This window comes from Xenopus laevis, chromosome 6S, assembly GCF_017654675.1.
Source record: "Xenopus laevis strain J_2021 chromosome 6S, Xenopus_laevis_v10.1, whole genome shotgun sequence".
In the NCBI taxonomy this organism is placed as follows: Eukaryota; Metazoa; Chordata; class Amphibia; order Anura; family Pipidae; genus Xenopus; species Xenopus laevis.
Window position 1 is genome coordinate 105,068,942 of NC_054382.1, and position 18,186 is coordinate 105,087,127.

The 18,186-nt window shown below is 38.6% G+C and overlaps 1 protein-coding gene across 1 annotated transcript in view; it reads left to right on the top strand.

Annotated features, from left to right (window-relative positions):
* The window catches only part of LOC108719737 (phosphatidylinositol 3,4,5-trisphosphate-dependent Rac exchanger 2 protein-like), a 191,465-nt gene that overhangs the window by 55,301 nt on the left and 117,978 nt on the right, over window positions 1-18,186 (top strand). The window contains 6 exon segments of the mRNA XM_041567702.1: window positions 384-489; window positions 3,651-3,800; window positions 5,356-5,494; window positions 5,784-5,884; window positions 10,342-10,529; window positions 12,304-12,398. Of these exon segments, the coding sequence (XP_041423636.1) occupies window positions 384-489; window positions 3,651-3,800; window positions 5,356-5,494; window positions 5,784-5,884; window positions 10,342-10,529; window positions 12,304-12,398 (779 nt within the window).

Below are 18,186 nucleotides of genomic sequence, written 5' to 3' on the forward strand. Positions count from 1 at the left end.
GTACCCATATGCTGCAATAAAGGCCTTTTTTATGGAAGTGGGTTTCAGAAGTTTAGATTCTTTGTTGTCCCGGTGCTGGAAAGACAGAGATGGATGTGCTGCCTCAGCTGCCAGGGTTTTGTGGGTTGCCCAAAAACAACTTACGGAAAAGCATGAAATCCCCAGCCCTGGGAAATGTGATCTTATTGTCTTAACAAGTTTACCCCTTATATTATTTTTTTGTATAGAGTCAGTGTCAGGAATGTGACATATAACATTACACTTCTAATGGCCATGAATGAGGCCTATGGGAACAATTTACTGAGTAAAAAACAAAGCACATAATGATATAATAGCTACTATATCAAGGTGAAGGCAACTTTCTTCTTTTTTTTTTTATCTGAAGGTGTTTGAAGAATAACAAAGCATCTACAGATAGTCACCGCTATATTTTCAGAGGTCGAATCAACACAGAGGTGATGGAGGTTGAAAATGTTGATGACGGAACAGGTAAGTGTGTTTTTGTTTTTAAACAAAACAAATTTTTCTAATGAGAAAAACAGTTTGCTTTCTGTACAAACAAGAAAAGTCATGTGGATAGTTCACTTTTAGATTAACTTTTAGGGGCAGATTTACAAAATTCGAGTGAAGAATTCGAATGTAAAAAACTTCGAATTTCGAAGTATTTTTTGGGTACTTCGACCATCGAATTGGTTAAATTCGTTCGAATTCGAACTATTCGAACGATTCGAAGTAAAAATCGTTCGACTATTCGACCATTCGATAATCGAAGTACTGTCTCTTTAAAAAATACTTCGACCACCTACTTCGGTAGATAAGACCTACCGAAGTCAATGTCAGCCTATGGGGAAGGTCCCCATAGGCTTGCCTGTGATTTTTTGATCGAAGGATTTTCCTTCGATCGTTAGATTCAAATCCTTCGAATCGTTCGATTCGAAGGATTTAATCGTTCGATCGAACGAAAAATCCTTCGATCGATCGATCGCAGGATTTGCGCAAAATCGTTCGACTTCGATATTCGAAGTCGAACGATTTTAGTTCCCAGTCGAATATCGAGGGTTAATTAACCCTCGATATTCGACTATTGATGAATCGGCCCCTTAGTATCCTATAGACTATCCTATTCATAGCAATTTTTCTGTCTGTCTTAATGGTTTTGATTTATTTGCCTTCCTATTCTGTCTCATTCTCTTTCTAGCTTGGAGTATGAAATACTATCTTAATAAAACTCTGATTTGAGGGTTGTGTACCTTCTAGTGAAAGAGTAGCAGAAGTTGAGCTTGAGAGTGCTTCCTCATTCCGAAAACTATAGTAGTCAGAGCTATCCTGGGTTAATCCTCAAAGGAGCTTTGCATGTATTTTGTTATTGGTCAGTTCAAGTGAAAATTGGTAATTCCTGTGTATTGCCTTAAAGAAATGGACATTGGAGCTGAAAATGCAGAGCACACACCCCTAAGGGTAGTATTCACTCACCAGCTGAGGTAGAGCAACTGCCTATTGATAAAACTGTTTTTGGGGTGTTGTGTTTTTGTGCAACAGAATTTGACTAAAATGTTTTCAGAAAATGGAACTATTGAATTAAAGGGCATGTAAAGTCTAAAATAGAATAAGGCTAGAAAAGCTGTATTTTGTATACTAAATATAAACATGAACTTACTGCACCACAAGCCTAATCAAACAAATAATTTATGCTTTCAAAGTTGGCTACAGGGGGTCACCATCTTGTAACTTTGTTAAACATCTTTGCAAGACTAAGACTGTGCACATGCTCAGTGTGGTCTGGGCTGCTTAGGGATCATCATAAACAAAGCTGCTTGAGTTCTGCATTGCTGGGAAGTAAGGTGGGGGCTCCCCCTGCTGTTCATAAGTATGATTGTTTCCCTGCTCAGCAGTTAGGGACCGTCTGACAATTCCTATCCAGAGCAGTAAATGAAGGGAGAATTTCACTGCATACAGTCAGGTTTCTTATAAAAACGGTACACATTTTTTAATTGAAGTATATTGGAGATAGGTTTCTTTTTCATTAAAGAAAGTAAAAATGGGATTTTATTTTTTTGCCTTTACATGCCCTTTAAGCTCAAATATGTGAGTAAAGGTTTGGACTTGGTTTGGTATTAAACTGGATCTTTTGTGAAGGATTTGGAAATTTTCTGAATCAAGAATTATTCATTCAGTACATCCCTAAAATGTTAGTATTGATGTGTGTTGGAGATGCCGTTAAGTTAAAGTCTATAACATCTATAGACTACCATCTTCAGTAGTCTTTTTTTTAAAAATGGGAGAATGATTACAGCCTCACCGGTTATATATATATTATTCTCTAGGTAATCTTAAATAAATGTGCCTATAGTGGCAGTGATGAAAAAGGGGCATGAAGCATAAATAATTCTAATACACTGTATAGTGCAATACCAATATAACATTATCCGTAGAACATTTATTCAAGTCAGTAGGATGATGTGCCCAAATGTTCTATAAGCACAATTAAGTGCTGGATCATGAAAGGTTTCCAGAATTCCTCATTCCAATACCATCATTTTCGGGTGGACAGTTTAAAAATATATCAGTTTTTGCTGGATACTAGATCAGGGGTCCCCAACATTTTCTACTCATGAGCCACATTTAAATTTAAGTTGGAGAGCAACATTATCATGGTAGAAATTCCTAGGGGTGCAAAATACGGAATGTTAAATTGGTAGCCCTTATGTGGACTTGCAGCCTACATGAGGCTCTGTTTGGCAGTGCACCTGGTTTTTATACAACTAAAGCTTGACTTAATGTTAGGAATTTAAATAAAAGCACCTGCTTAGAAGCCACTGGGAGTCCAAGGGTTGCCAGCACTCTCGGTAAAGTTACTTAGATTTGCCTGGGTGCAGTGCCAATAAATTATCCATAACTACTACAAGAAGGTCCGCACTCTCAGGACTTATGAAAATCATAATATTTATTATAAATGACTAACGTTTCGGCTAGGTCCCTAGCCTTTCTCTTTCTTTGAGATATATATAGATATATATATATATATACACACACATGTTGCATTATCGTTTTGCCAGTGAGATAATGTAGCTGAGATGGCCTGACATCGCCTTTTATTTGTGAAATGCGTTTATACAATAGGGTAGAATGGACTGTACATTTTTCTACCTGGAAACACACAAACACACATCTGCTTGGAGACAACAGAATGGCATTAAACTGGAATATTTAGTCATCCGCTTCCTGACGGAGGGAATACTAAATACTTTAAAACCCTGACATTTCCTCATAGTTATATACAATGCACAACTGTCTAATAACCTATTAACATGCACAGAATTACCCACATGTCAATGCATAGGATTACCGAAGAAGGCTGAACAGAAATGTAACATTTATTGAAGAATAAAATAATAATGAATGAGAGTATTACAGTATGTTACATCAAAAGCAACAACATATTCTATTGCACCGTAGAACAGAGAAACAAAGTAAACACAAATGGATGGCTTCACTTTCTATAAATACTCTGTAATGTATTGCACAACAAGGTACAGTTTCTGTACCTTTTTGCTGCTGAGACTTACAGTATATAATTCTGCTTCCTGGGAAAATGGTAGTCACATGATGTAATTTTCCTCTGGAAAGTAACGTGAGTTTACTTCTTCTAGCTGATTTTCATAGCAGTGGGAACATGGTGGTCAATGGGTGGAAGATACATAACACAGCCAAGAACCAGTGGTTTGTCTGCATGGCAAAGACCCCAGAGGACAAACAAGAATGGCTGGAGGCTATATTAAAGGAGAGGGAAAGAAGGAAAAGTAAGTAGCAGTGCCGTGTATACTATTTGAATCAACTCCCAACAGTCTTTTGCTGCTCATTTAAAGGAGAAGGAAAGGTATTTTTACTTGGGGGTGCCAAAAGTTAGGCACCCCCAAGTGATCGCATTTACTTACCTGAAACCCTGGGCCAGTGCACCTATTAGGAGAAAACTGTACTGGCCTGGATTTCTTCCAGGGAGCACCACGTAGCAATTATCTTCCAGCTTCTTCTTTCTTCAAATTTGCTGGGGCAGACGCATGGGCAGAAGAACGAAATATTCGACTTTTTCATTAAACTTCACGCTACTGCGCATGATCAGCCGCAAGAAAAAAGAAGAAGCCAGAAGACTATCGCTCCGTGGTGCTCTCTGGAAGTATGGACTCTGGAGGAAGTGCCGAGTATTACGGCAAGAAACGCGTTAGTCTATTCAGCACACCCACTGCACAAGATGTTTCCACTGTGTGTTTCAATATAGCCGCTTTTTAAAGAGATGGACCATGTCCCTGTATGAATTCCGGATCAGCGCCCAGTAATGCGGGAGTTACAGTTGCACATGAAGTAAACCAGCACGGAGTGGCTGGTGTCTTGCGAGGGCAGTGGCTGAAGGGACACGAAGAGCCGGATGAGCTCCGATGCAGCCCGTATTAGTTCCTTCTACTTTATACAATGTATACACCCATTTATTGTACAGCACCTATAAATACCATATAATTAGATGTACATGCGCTTCTCTAAGATAGAGAAGGTAACTGCTAAAGAAGGGGAAAATTCACCAAAGGGTAATGCTAGAGAGATAGCTCTATAGGTTAACCAGGTGAACTCTATTTTCACCCATTGACAAATGTGCAACTATAGAGTCTCGTTGTATGAATATTCCTAAGGAGACTCCAAAATTCCCAGATAAGGAAAGGATGTGATTGGTGGTTCCTTTTTGAATGGGCCAATTTATGAAGCTACTGTCTGTCTTTAACCCTCCTCCCGCCCTTCCTGTTCCTTCCTGCGTGCCATTAATAGAAGTGTTTACACGTTTGTTTCCCATTAACTTGGCAGACACAAGTAGTTGGAAATAAACTTTATACTGAGATTAAACTCTTCAATCTACAATCCAGTTTTGCATGTCCTTTACATTAAATTAAATTTTTCAACAGTTTCCTGGGGTAATTTTTTTTACCTAGGAATATTTTATACTATTTGTTTCATCCTAAATTTGCTAGAATTTTTTCCTTTGTAATTATTCCTTTGTAAAAGTATTTTTGTTTAAAAACATGGGAATTTAAAAAAAATGACATCATTTTCATAATGCATAGAAATATAATATGACTGCAATTTTCTTCTCCAAATTACCAAACTGCACATCTTTGCTAAATATAGCATTTTTAAATGACTTTTAATGTTTTTTAAGGTTATTTTTTGAATGCAGTTTAAAGCATATTAGAGCTACATGGAGCAAATAATTTGAGTGTCAATATCAATCATTACAGGTAAATATGTCCAAACATGTGCAACATCAGTTGTGGCTACGGTGATAAATAAAAATGTTTGTTGGGCTTTCAGGCTTGAGACTTGGCATGGAGCAAGATACCTGGATGATGATAATAATAAATAAACTCTATAAAATGATGTGCAAACATGGAAGTCTGATCAAAGACAGGAAAAAGAAACTCAATTCATTTCCAAAATGTTTTATTGGAAGGTGGGGTATAGTCTTCTGCTTTTCTTTTAACATCTTAAAGTCGTTCTTTATATCCAAGTCCACTTCCACATGATCAGATGCTGAGTTTATGGTGGAGGTCAAGATACCAAACTCAGTGCCTTTGAGTTAAGATATAAGAGCTTGAAAACTCAAACATAAATCAGATAAAATAACATGATGTGTGTGTTGTGTAACTAAATGCATATCCAACAAAAACATTGTGCATAAACATTATACATGACGATGTTAATGAAAATATGTGATTATCTCAATGTCTTTATGTCGTCAGTGAATTTGTTGATTGGTTACTGGAAATTGGAGAAATCCACAAATCAGAGGAAGGAGTGAATCTTGGACAGGCCCTATTGGAGAATGGCATCATTCATCATGGTAACCTTCATTTGTTTCAGTCATAACAAATTGAGCATTTTCCTGTTAAGAATATGTCAACACATTGAAATATTATTTGTTTACATTTACATTTTAAATTAAAAGACTAGCTACCCCTAACTAGTCTGTGTCCCTTATGTTGATATCCCATAAAAGGTATAGGATGTGTAACCTCTCTACCAGTTGAGTATCTTCCTGGGGGACATAGCCATAACCATTCTTGTTTAAATTCCATTTGGAGATTAGGAAGAGTGAAGTAGGGCGCATTTAGCATTAGCCTGTGTTAGGCATATATTCCAGGTTTAGGTGCTTTAAAGGAGAAATAAACCCTAAAGTTAAAAAAAACCCTACCCTACATAGACTCCCTCGTTCCACCTAGCCTAAGTGTTACCCCAGGCAAATGCCTCTAACGTTTTACTTACCTCTCGGTGCAGATTCACGCATTGGAGTTCACAGGTGCCATCTTCAGCCGCTTCAGTTATCTTTAGAATGAGACAGACGCTTCGTGAGTTTTAGCGAATGCGCAGTTGTCGCGAGACAGAAAATTGATCCAACTGCGCATGCGCCGTCACGCCGGTCTCGTTCTGAAGATTTCCGAGGAGAAGATGGCGCCTGTGAACTCTGATGCCCGAATCTGCACTGAGGGGTAAGTAAAACGTTATGGGCATTTGCCCTGGGTAACACTTAGGCTGGGGGCATGAGTGAGGGAGGTCTATGTAAGGTAGGGGTTTTTTAACTTTAGGGTTGAATTCTCCTTTAAGAGCGCAAGATATGACAGGTTAACCTTATTTTCTGCCTGACGATTTTCATTGACCCCTAGCTTCAGCTTCTCAACAACTACCAAACCACACTAAGCAGATGAGTGTAAAGGTGGCCATAGACTCCAAGATCCGCTCGTTTGGCGACATCGCCAAACGAGCGGATCTTTCCCCGATATGCCACTAAACTGCATGGCTATATCGGGGGTAATTCGAACGTTTGGCCGTATGGCCAAACGGTCAAATTACGATGCGCCAAGCGGCTCCGACGTGTAAAAATCGGGTAAAAATCCAACCTTCCCGATCGATATCGTGGCCAGATATCGATCGGGAAGACCAGCCGGAAGCCCCCATACACGGGCAGATAAGCTGTCAAATCGGTCCAAACGACCAATATCGGCAGCTTTATCTGCCCGTGTATGGCCACCATTACACTACTAACAAAATTCAGGATGGTGACGCCCATGGCCAATTTTGAAGGCCTGGATAATTACTCGTATAGGGAATCTGAAACTTTAGGGTTTTGCAGTAAGTTCAGTATATAAAATACATAATTTCTCAGTCCTCACTGCAGTGTCGGACTGTGATGCCAGGGGCCCACCAGAAAACCTTAGACCGTGGGCCAACTTTCCAAACTATTATTCGTCCTCTCCTCATTCAACCTCTATATTCTCCTAGTCTTTTTTCTCTCCTTACTATACTCTATTCTTCCATTATTAAGCCCCTTAAAGAAATAGGGAATGACCATGAAATAGGCCAAATGATTAGAAGCAAGAGGGCCCACTGACACTTGGCCCACCAGAAGTTTTCCTGGTGGGCCAGTACGACACTGCATCATTCACATCAGTCAAGTTAAAAAAAACTATTGGTGGTCCCCATAGAATATTTGAAAAAAAATGATGGTCAGGTCCAGCCCCCTTACAAGTTGAAAATACAATTTCTGGTCAGGGGCCCCATAGAAAATTTAAAAAAACATTGGTGGCCAGAGGCCCATAAAGGATTAAAATAATGCATTGGTAGCCAGGAACTTAAAGGGGAACTACCATGAAAACAAAAATGTAATACAAGCCTCATCATATTGAAATAAGAAACTTTCTAAATAAGATCAATTAAATATCCTGCATCGTTTTTGAAATAATCAAGTTTATCTTCACTATTCCTCTCTCAGCATCTGTTTCTTCATTCTCTCTTCATGCAGCAGTTGGGTGTCAGATATTCATTGACAGTTAGATCCAATATATCTTATAGGGGGCTCCTTTTGCCTATAAGATGTTTTAGAGCTCTCTCTATTAAAATCACCAGACATCATGTCTCTCTACATGCAGGATTTGTGCAAAAGGCAGTTCTTTTGTTAGATTCTGTTTTTATTGGAATCAGTTATTTGAGTGAGCTCTAATTTATCTGTTAGGAAAGGAAGCCCCCCCCCCCCATAAGATATATTGGATCTAACTGTCAATGATTATCTGACACCCAACTGCTGCATGAAGAGAGAATGAAGAGATACAGATGCTGAGAGATGGATAGTGAACATAAACTGATTATTTCAGAAATGACGCAGAATATTTAATTGATTGTGTTTAGAAAGTTTCTTATTTCAGTATGCTGTAGCTTATATTAAATTTTCATTTTCACAATAGTTCCCCTTTAATTAAGAAACAAAACATTGAACTGGAACTTATCGTAAGTTTTACTTTCTTGTCCTCAGCGATTAAGCAAAGCTATTTTGGTTTTATTTGACAGTTTTGGCTCCTTTTGTGGCTTTGTGTCTTTTCGCTGCTTTGGCTCCATTTGTTGCTTTGGGTCTTCAGCGCTTTGGGTCTTTGTCGCTTCGGGTCTTCATCTTGTGCGGTCATAAGGGGGCCTGGCTAATCCAGAAGGTGCAGCATAACTGGGCCCCCCTTTAACCTTAAATTAAGGTTAAAGGCCCAGGGCAACTGTCCCCCTGAGGGCCCCCATATGGTGGCCATATATATATATATATAAATATATATGCTTATTGCTAAAGTATAGCAAAGGAGCTTCAATGGAAATCATTCAATGCCTAGATGTTTCCTCTTCGCATGATGTGTTTGCTCGCCATAGTCTGTTTATCCCTAAATATTAGCAGTACTCTTAATTTGAACCACTGTGGTCAAAATACTCTTTCTTTCTACTAGCATGTACTTCAGATTCATTAATAGGAAACACTTTACCTGTAGGACAGTGGTGCCGAAAACTGTGGGGCTTGGAGAAGTGACAGGTGGGACTTGGCCTAAAGGTCAGTTAGGGTGAGGATTGGGGAGAATGCCCAATGGTTCTTGTAGATACTCCTAAAAGACCAGACTAAGGGTCAGTTAGGGTGCAATTTAGGGTAAATCTATTTTTTCAGTATTTTTTTTAATCAAATGCTCTATTCCAAACATAATTTTGTAATTAACAGTAGGTAGAAGTCTGGACCTAATGTATTTCAATAATGTTCTTGCTCAGCCCAGAGCAGCATTTATTTATACCCTTGCATTATTGCTCCATTTTGTTTCTGTAATCCTAATAGCTCTGATTTGTAATGGTTTTGCAGAATCATTTTCATGGATTGGCAGAATATATGATTAACTAAAACAAAATTTTACCAAAGTGAGCAGTGCATGCAAAGGAGGCCGGTGTTATGAACGTATGTGTGCAGCTGTGCAAGTTCCGAAATGGAATTCAAACAAATCTAAATGAACCACCTGTTTCTTTTTCAGAATGTTTTTGATGTAATGCACAATAACTGTGAATTTCCTATGAGTCAAATATTGTGTTTAGTTCTTTGCTGTGCCAGATGTCCAGAAAACCCTGAATAATGCTACCTATCATATACAACACAATGCATGTATTATTAACTTTGTACCCTCGGGAAGAAACTGATTTAATTTAGAGTAACCTGGCACATTGCAAAGTAGTTTGCATTTTGTATTACAGTTACATTATTTTCAGAGCAGTAAAGTAACTACCTGGGTCATTAACTGACAGCCTCTGTACTTCCCAAGGACTCTAACCCAACACCCAATCATCTTCAGCAGAATCCCCCGCATTGGATGAAATGCCCTTTACTAGTTTACAGGACTCTCATTGGTCACCTTTCTATTGTTCCAAGTCAAATGATCGGAACAACAGGAAGTGAAAAGGAGCTGGAGCTCCTCTTCACTTCCTCATCTGGTCATGCATCATGCATTGGCCAACAATATGCATGAACAGATGGAATGTGAAATCCTAAACCATTAGCAAACCAGCCAATATTTATGGAACATGGATATCAGTCGGGATCAGCGAGCCACAACACATCAGTGATGGTACAAGAACTTCTTATCATATGAAATCATTGGTAGCTGTATGGCCAGCAGGCCCGGATTTTTCGGAGAGGCCACAAAGGTCCAGGCCTAGGGCAGCAAAATTTTTGAGACGGCATGCCATCCAGCCACTTCCTTACTTTCAGGGCCAGAAGGCTTAGGTTGGAGTTGCCGACCAAGGAGGAAGCTGTAGACTCCAAAACACAGTTCTAGGTAGCAAGGGGTTTAGAAGAAGAGTAGTCAAATCCAGGTAAAGTTCAGTTCAAGCAGCAAGGTTCTTAGTCAGGATACAGGCCAAAGTCAAGATCAGGAATCACAATAGCAATATAACACACCCAGGAACACAACAAAGTTGATCGGGCAATGACTGCAGGCCTCTGTCGTCCTTTTATAGGTGAGTTTTCCCTACAAAACGTGCGTGGTGACATCACACATCACGTGCTGATGTTGCGCGTTGATGCTGCATGTTTTGATGCTGCCGTCATGACGCTGCCCGGATTGGTGCGCTGGCGTCCAATGTCTACGTGGTTCCCCCTGGGCGTGGCCATTTTAAGCAAGACGCTGGCAGGGAAGGAGGCATCGGCGAGTGCTCCTTACAGTAAGGAGCACTGGGTGCTCCGGTGCTTGAACGCGCGCTCACTTGCACACGGGGGGGGGTCACGTCTAAGAGCCCGGCACTAGGACCATGTGGCCATGGGAGGGGGTGCACCTCAAATCAAACCCTGAAGGCCAGGGGGCAGTATACTCTCTTGTTCCGCATGAGAGCAATAAATAGGGCTTTTGTCAAACATACCTTTTTGTTTTAATCATGAAAATTGTACGCTTATTGTTATTTCTTGAGCTAAACAGAGCAAACAGAGAGGATTGAAGCTATTTCGAGTTTTTGGTCCTTGCAAAGTATATATTTAGATTACCAGTAAACCCCCCCCCCCCAACTTGTTTTGTGACTATTTTGCTAGTGAAAATCCACTATGCTGGGGTGGGGTTCTACCTTGTGAGGACTAAACATGAATTACATTAAGATTAAAATTCTAGTTTTTGTTACTATAAAATCTGAATTTTTTGTAAAAAAACACTCACATTTTTCAGAATTTATTATACCCCGAGGGAGGAAAAAGTCTGAATCCGAAAATCTGGCATCTAAAACTTGATGAGGTTGTATATAAATCAATGGAATATCCTGATCTGCGCTGAGTTTCTGCCAAGATTTTTTGGTTTTCGGGCAAAAATCCTAAAAAATACATTTTTAGTGCGGAAAATCCTAAAAACTCATACAATTCAAATTTGAGTTCTAGGGTAGCCTGTGCATTAATCCACCCCTGCATCCAGGACCAATTCTGGGCCCCAGGCCACCCTGAGGGGGCCTTCCCATTGATGTCCCCCCTTACCCCACCTGTGCTCACAATTCAGCGTCAGAGCAGGTCAGCAGGGGCTGCATCACTAGTGCAGAGAGTGTAATTGTCTTTCTGCACTTTGATAGCTGAATTTCTGGTTAAATAACTGGGATTTTGGCTCTTAAAGGAACAGTAACATCAAAAAATAAAAGTGTTTTAAAGTAATGAAAATATAATGCAGTGTTGCCCTGCACTGATAAAACTTCTGTGTTTGCTTAAGAAACACTACTATTGTTTATATAAATAAGCTGCTGTGTAGCAATGGGGGCAGCCATTCAAAGGAGAAAAGGCTCAGGTTACACAGCAGATAGCAAATAAACTCTGTCTGTCTAATGGTGTTATCTGTTATCCATTAGTTAACCTGTGCCATGTAGCCGTTTTTCAATTTCCGTCATTGCTATACAGCAGCTTGTTTATATGAACTATAGTAGTGTTTCTGAAGCAAGCAGATCACTTTTACCAGTGCAGGGCAACAGTACATGATATTTTCAATAATTTAAAACACTTTCATTTTTTGGTGTTACTGTTCCTTTAACGTTACCAGGGGCAACTTTTTCCTGTGGGGTTCTGCCACTTCAGTTTAACCATGCCTCATGGCAATAGTACCCCTGCAACCATCATATTATTGACGAGGGAGTATTACTTAAGATACATTTTATAGACAAAGAAAATAATAAAATAGATTGAAGGTCATTCATTTGCCTAGATAGAGGCCATAAAACAAGTTTATATGTTCCTATTTTGGAATTAATCTACAGTATAAAGGACATAAGCATATGAAGGCCACTTATTATTTGATGAACTCTCTTTCTCAGGGCGCACACACTGCATTTATTTATTCAATGTCCCTTCAAGAGTTTATTAAAATGACACTGATAATGAAATAAGCTCTCACATCGATGCAGAGATGTGCAAGGTGGCCTTTGAGCTACTCTCTTATTCTTATTTCTGCTCCTGTTAAGGGAAAATATTCCTTTGCGGGGACTAATGCGCAAACTGAAAACATGAATGCGCTATGCTCATTAGTATTTGCATCAAGAACTGGAGACAGCTTGAGGTAAAAAAGAGAAAGTTTATTTGACACAAGCTCCGTGGATTCTGAACTCACAAAGATTCAAAACCCCGAACAAAGATAACAAAGACTGAGTTTTTATAAACTTGGGACCCTAAAACAGCGTTAGCATTGTGAGAGTGTAGAGATATTTCTTCACAGCATAGAAAAACAAAGAACTGCTCATATAATAACCAATCAGATGGTTCTTCCTTAAGGTCAAGGTACTAGTACCAAGGCTAGCTTGAATCCATCCAAGTCAGGGGGGCTCCCACCGAATCTGCAAACAGAGTTTTATTCTCTCTCAAATGTAATAGCTGTGTAATGAAGGACATTATCATAGCAAAATGCTAATTGTACTTCTTATTCATACAAATTATTTTTACATTTAAGACTATCACATTTCGCAATAGGAATAGAAGTGTTCCCTAATGAGGGTGGAGCTTTCCATGTTGATTGGCAGAAGATCAGTGAATGGCATTAGAAAGGACTGAAGTATTTGGGTTGTTGCTATAGATAAATCTTTTTTCCTTGAGTTCCTATGGGGCATTGTTATAGCTGAGCTGGGCATTAAAAATAAGTATGGAAAAATGTACAAAAGGTGAACGATACGGCACCATTTCAGTTGCCCATAGCTGCCAATCAGACCTTTTCTTTTGTTTTCTAATAGGTAAAAGACCTAAACTGCCGATTAGTTACATTGGGTGACTATACTAGTTAGCACCTATTTTTTTCTATTCTATTAACAAAATATATATTGTTTATTTAGTTTGTTCTTATTTTATAACTTTTGTTTCAGACTTTTTTGTGTTCAATGTCAGTGGTTCTTGGGTCAGTATTTGGCACGTGGTTATTGACCTGACAGTAGCCCAGCTTTAGTCCCAGGGATTTCCACAGCTATATATAAAATTTGCCCCAAATCTTGCCTTAATTCTAGTCTTGGTCTCCCCTTTACCCTGTAATTGGGAAATTCAGTTTCCACACAAAATATGGATTCTTTGGGATTGTGATAAATATGAAACTCTATATTGAGTTACATCTACATATTGACTTATTATTTTGTAGCTGTTATAGCAGGGTGGGCTTTGAATACCACTGTTAGGCAAAGGAGTTGCACACGCACACCTGGCCTCTCCCAATAATTACGTACGGTGCCTGGGGTATAGGAGGACGGCCCCTCCAACATTAATGAACATAAAATAACTCCAGCACACGTAGCATGCTCAAGGGATTGCTCCAGTGTTTAATGTCAATCCAACAATACAACGTTTCGGGGGCGTGCCCCTTCGTCGACCTAATAATTTAGGTTCTAAATGTAACAGGATTTAAGTAGAAAAATAGACGTTTCATGAAAAAGGTTTTTTTTATATAAAACAGTTTAAAAGTAGGCTGTTTTCTGTGATATATTTGGTATACAGACTCACAATCTTCAGAGGTATAGTTCCCTTTATTGTCACCCAGGCATTGACGTAGAAGTACTATACCCCGGGACTGAATATTCTGCAAATGACACATCTGTTAAAATCTGTATTTTAAGACTTACAACAGAAAATACATACAGTAGACTCTTCACAGAACATTGGAATTTACGCTGCTCCTGTAGGGAATAAAGAGCAGCAACCCAACTTTCAGTGATCCATGAATTCAGTTGCTGTACCTCCAAAAAATGCATGGATTTCAAAAGAACATCCCTAGGATATTGGGTCTTGGGAATTACAGTTCTGCTTATTTAGAAAGTCTATAATTCAGTGTCAGCATCGCTTTAAGCAAATCATCGTGCAGGTGATTGACTCACTTCATCTTGTCATACAGAGGTGTTAATTGGATTACGCTTTCTGTGTATTGCATACTGAGGTGCACAATTATCAGATGAACTGCTTTTTCTGCATTACTACCAAAGTCTATATATAAGCCTATATAGGTGTATAGAATTGATATTGTGATTTTGTCTTTATATTAAGTGCCAATAGATGTTGCAATGCATGTTATTTGCAACAAACCCTATACAAGTATGGGACCTGTTAACTAGAATGCACATCTGAATATGAGTGGCGATGGGCGAATTTATTTCCACATTTCGCCACCAGCAAATAAATTTGCAAAATTGTTGCGACAATTCCAGCGTCGGCGACAATTCCAATGCCAGCGAAAATTAAAGGCGCCAATTGACTTTAACGTGCATCAAAACTTCGCCAGCATCTGAACTGTCCCTGGCGTCAAAAAAGTTTTGCAAATTTTTCGCCGTTTCGGCAAGGCAAACCGGGACAAATCAGGCAGAGGGGAAACAGTCAGCTTAGGGTGATCTGTAGGGGGGAAGTACAATCACCATACCAGTGGACTGACAAGAAAAAACATAAACAAAATTAAAGAAGAAAAGGAATAAAAAAAGAAACCAAGAACATGGAATCCCATAGTCAATCACATGTGCCAAGCTATGAAAGCACATCAGAGGAATAGTAATAATCTGGAGATAGGCTACTGATATAAAAGACATATGGGGGAATGTAATAAAAATCTCAAAGAGAAACACAATTTGCACAAATAAGAATAAATATTTGCATTTCACAATGTAATATTCATTCTTAAACCGTTATTGCACTGAAAATTTTAATTGCGCATTGAAAATTTTAATTATGCACTTTTAAGATGTGCTTGAAGGTGTCGTAATCTTTAGGAGCAAACATAACTTTTTCATTTAGAACTTTTATTACTTTCACTGTGCACTGGTGCAAGCTATAGAATTCGCAAATCTTTCACTGTCGGAAGTGGTCGCTAAATAGTTTCAGGTTTCACAAAAGCTGTATTAAATGTGTGCAAAGGAACATTTGTTTGCGCAAAAGTATAATTTTTTGCATTGTGAATATTTTTTCCATTACTGACTTTTAGTACATTCCACCAATAATGATCAAGAAATGTGGCTGATACTGAAAAGACAGGGAGAGGAAAGCATTAGCGTAGTCCGTTCCGTGTCTGTAGTAGAGCCATGGGTGCAAGAAATTTCTTATGCGTGTCCATTAAATTGGACCTGTCACTTAGACACAAAAATCTGTATAATAAAAGTCCTTTTCCTATTAAACAGGAAATCCAATTTCTATTTTTTATTAAAGCATTCATAGCTGTTGTAAACTCATTTAAAATCTCAGCTGTCAATCAAATATTGTCTGCCACTCCTCTATGCCCTGGGCATAGAGGCGGGGCAGACAATTACTTTCACTTTCCATTCAGCACTTCCTAGATGTCACTGCTCTCCACATATTCCCCCATTCTCTTTACCATTTAATTGTGTAACCAGGGCGTGGGGATGGACATCGGGTCCCCCATTCTGGTGCACAAACAAGATTCTGAGATGAAACAAGGCTTGCATTAATAACAGTGTCCACAAAATGGCTGCTGCCTGCTTGCTATAATTTTGAAATCCCAGACTGAAGGAAGAAAGATTCAAATAATTTATATAGTTTAATTAAAGTTCACTTTTGTGATAAAATAGGATTTTGAATATTTTTTTTTGGTGACGGGTCCCCTTTAAAATACATCATCCTTTCCAAGGCTGTTATGCTGTATATTCTGTTTTTGAGGGATTCCATAGAAATCTGTTTATCTTTTTTTTAATGACAGTCAGTAGTAACTGGTAACATAGCCAAAAGCTCCACTGACAATTCTGACAGTTGGTGTGAATGACTCTCTTTGCCTAAATGTTCTTTCTAATGTCACATATCTCTAAAAAGTCAAATGTTTAGCATGTGTGTTTGTCATATTAATGATGAAAGTCTGTCTGATCCATGCCTCATATCACATGTGTCCCTTTAATGTAGTGTGACAGGAAGCAAGCAGGGAAAATTCATTATTAATATGGATCAAAGTGCACCTTCTTCAGGCCCAGCTATGATATACTGTAGATGAGATTATGTGCTTTGTCATCAAAGCAATCACAGTTCTGCTTGAAAGTGGTTCTGTTTTTCATTCAAATGCACGGTACAGTGATAAACTAAAGTAAAAATAGCAGCACATGAAAGAAGTAGAGTCATTGTAGTATAAAGTGATTGGTTAGAATTAAAAACCATCAACTTTCACGCAGTCTCTCTGCCCTGACACTTTCTGATTATAATGTCTTAAACTTTGAAATCTCACTAGAATAAATTGTTCCATTTCCTGAGCTGAACAATTGATCGTTAATGTTCTCCCACTGAGCATGACACAGTGTTGCTTTCCTGGCAAATATTGTTGGGCTGTATTATCCGCTATCTTAATTGGCTCATAGGGGCCATGTGGCACATGGAAATATTGAGTAATATGTGTTCCTACCGCACACTCGCCTTTCCTCTCGCTGCGTTGGGCATTGTACTGGCATTATAAAGGGGGAGACTTGTAAACATCCTAGTCAGGGATATGACATTAAATTAAAATCCTTTTCAACATGTGACACTGAAGGGGTGGTGTATTTGTTAAAGTGCCCATGTGGACTGGTATATGTGGGACAGACCTCGAGGACTGTTAAAATACGTTTAAATGAACATAAAAGTGTAATTAGGAATTTCAAACCAGAGAATATGACAGGGAGTGAAGAAATGGAGACAAAGAAACAAAAAGGCAAAGAAAAATATAAAAAAGAAACTTTATTAGCGAAGCACTTTTTTGAAACCAAACGTAATGTGTCCCAGTTGAGATGGCAGGTTCTGGAAGTAGTGGAAAGACAACAAGGTAATGACATTAAGAAATCTTTATTAAAACGTGAGGCCTTTTGGATTTGAAAACTAGCAACACTGAATCCAAGGGGCCTCAATGAAAATTACAGCTTAACATGGATGTTTTTAAAGATGGTGGTTCTTTCTCATTCTCAGTTTTCTCTTTCCTTTGTTCTTACCCCTTTTCTTGTTTTACCTTTATAGATGAGGCACATGGAGAATAAACAGAGTATCAATACATAATAGAACATTATATATACAGTGAGTAATTGATCCTGTAATATTTAGTAAGCACATATGCATCTTTCACGTTTTACTATTTGTATGGAGAATTGTTTAAATATTTATCACTGTTTTTAAAAAAAATTTCTTATATGAAAATTTTTTTTTAACCTGATTGTATAAAGTAAAACTGGATAAATTAAGTATATATTTGCACAGTATGGTAACTGGCTATATTGAAAGTTTCACAGTTGTTTATTAATTGATTAATTAACCCACCCTAGGAAGGGGAGGGGTTTCACCAATATAGGGACTGTTCACATTTGTATTCTTATCCTGATGAAGGGAGGTTTATCCCCCCGAAACGTTGATCACGAGGTGATATAATAAAGAGGGGTGTCCCCCCAACTGCTGATCATAGCGTGTGTGCGGATCCGTTTCTTGTTTGCTGTTACATGGAAATATTGCTCATTTTCCTGCAGCCAACCTTAGTTCTCCTGCTGGGATGTTGTGATGTCTTAGAGATGTATTCTTCTATTCGGTCTATTTCTCTCCCACACTTTTAAACAGGTGTCAGTTCACTATAGCCACTGTGTGGCACATAAGCCTTTAGAAATTCTCAATTACATTTTTAATGCACATTTACTGCCTCATTGTTTATCATTATTTGTTTCTCCAACAGGGTGTGAGGCTGTATTGTCGTCTTCATAGTCTGTTTACACCAGTAATTAGGTAGGTGTTGTATGACTTTGCATGCCTAAATCCATATGAATGCTGTTGATGAGAAATTTTCAGTTAGATCCTTAGGACCTATCACAATTCGTATATATTTAATTTCAGAGGTTTTGTTCTCTTTGAAAACACTCACAGTTAAAAAAAAAAAAATAACG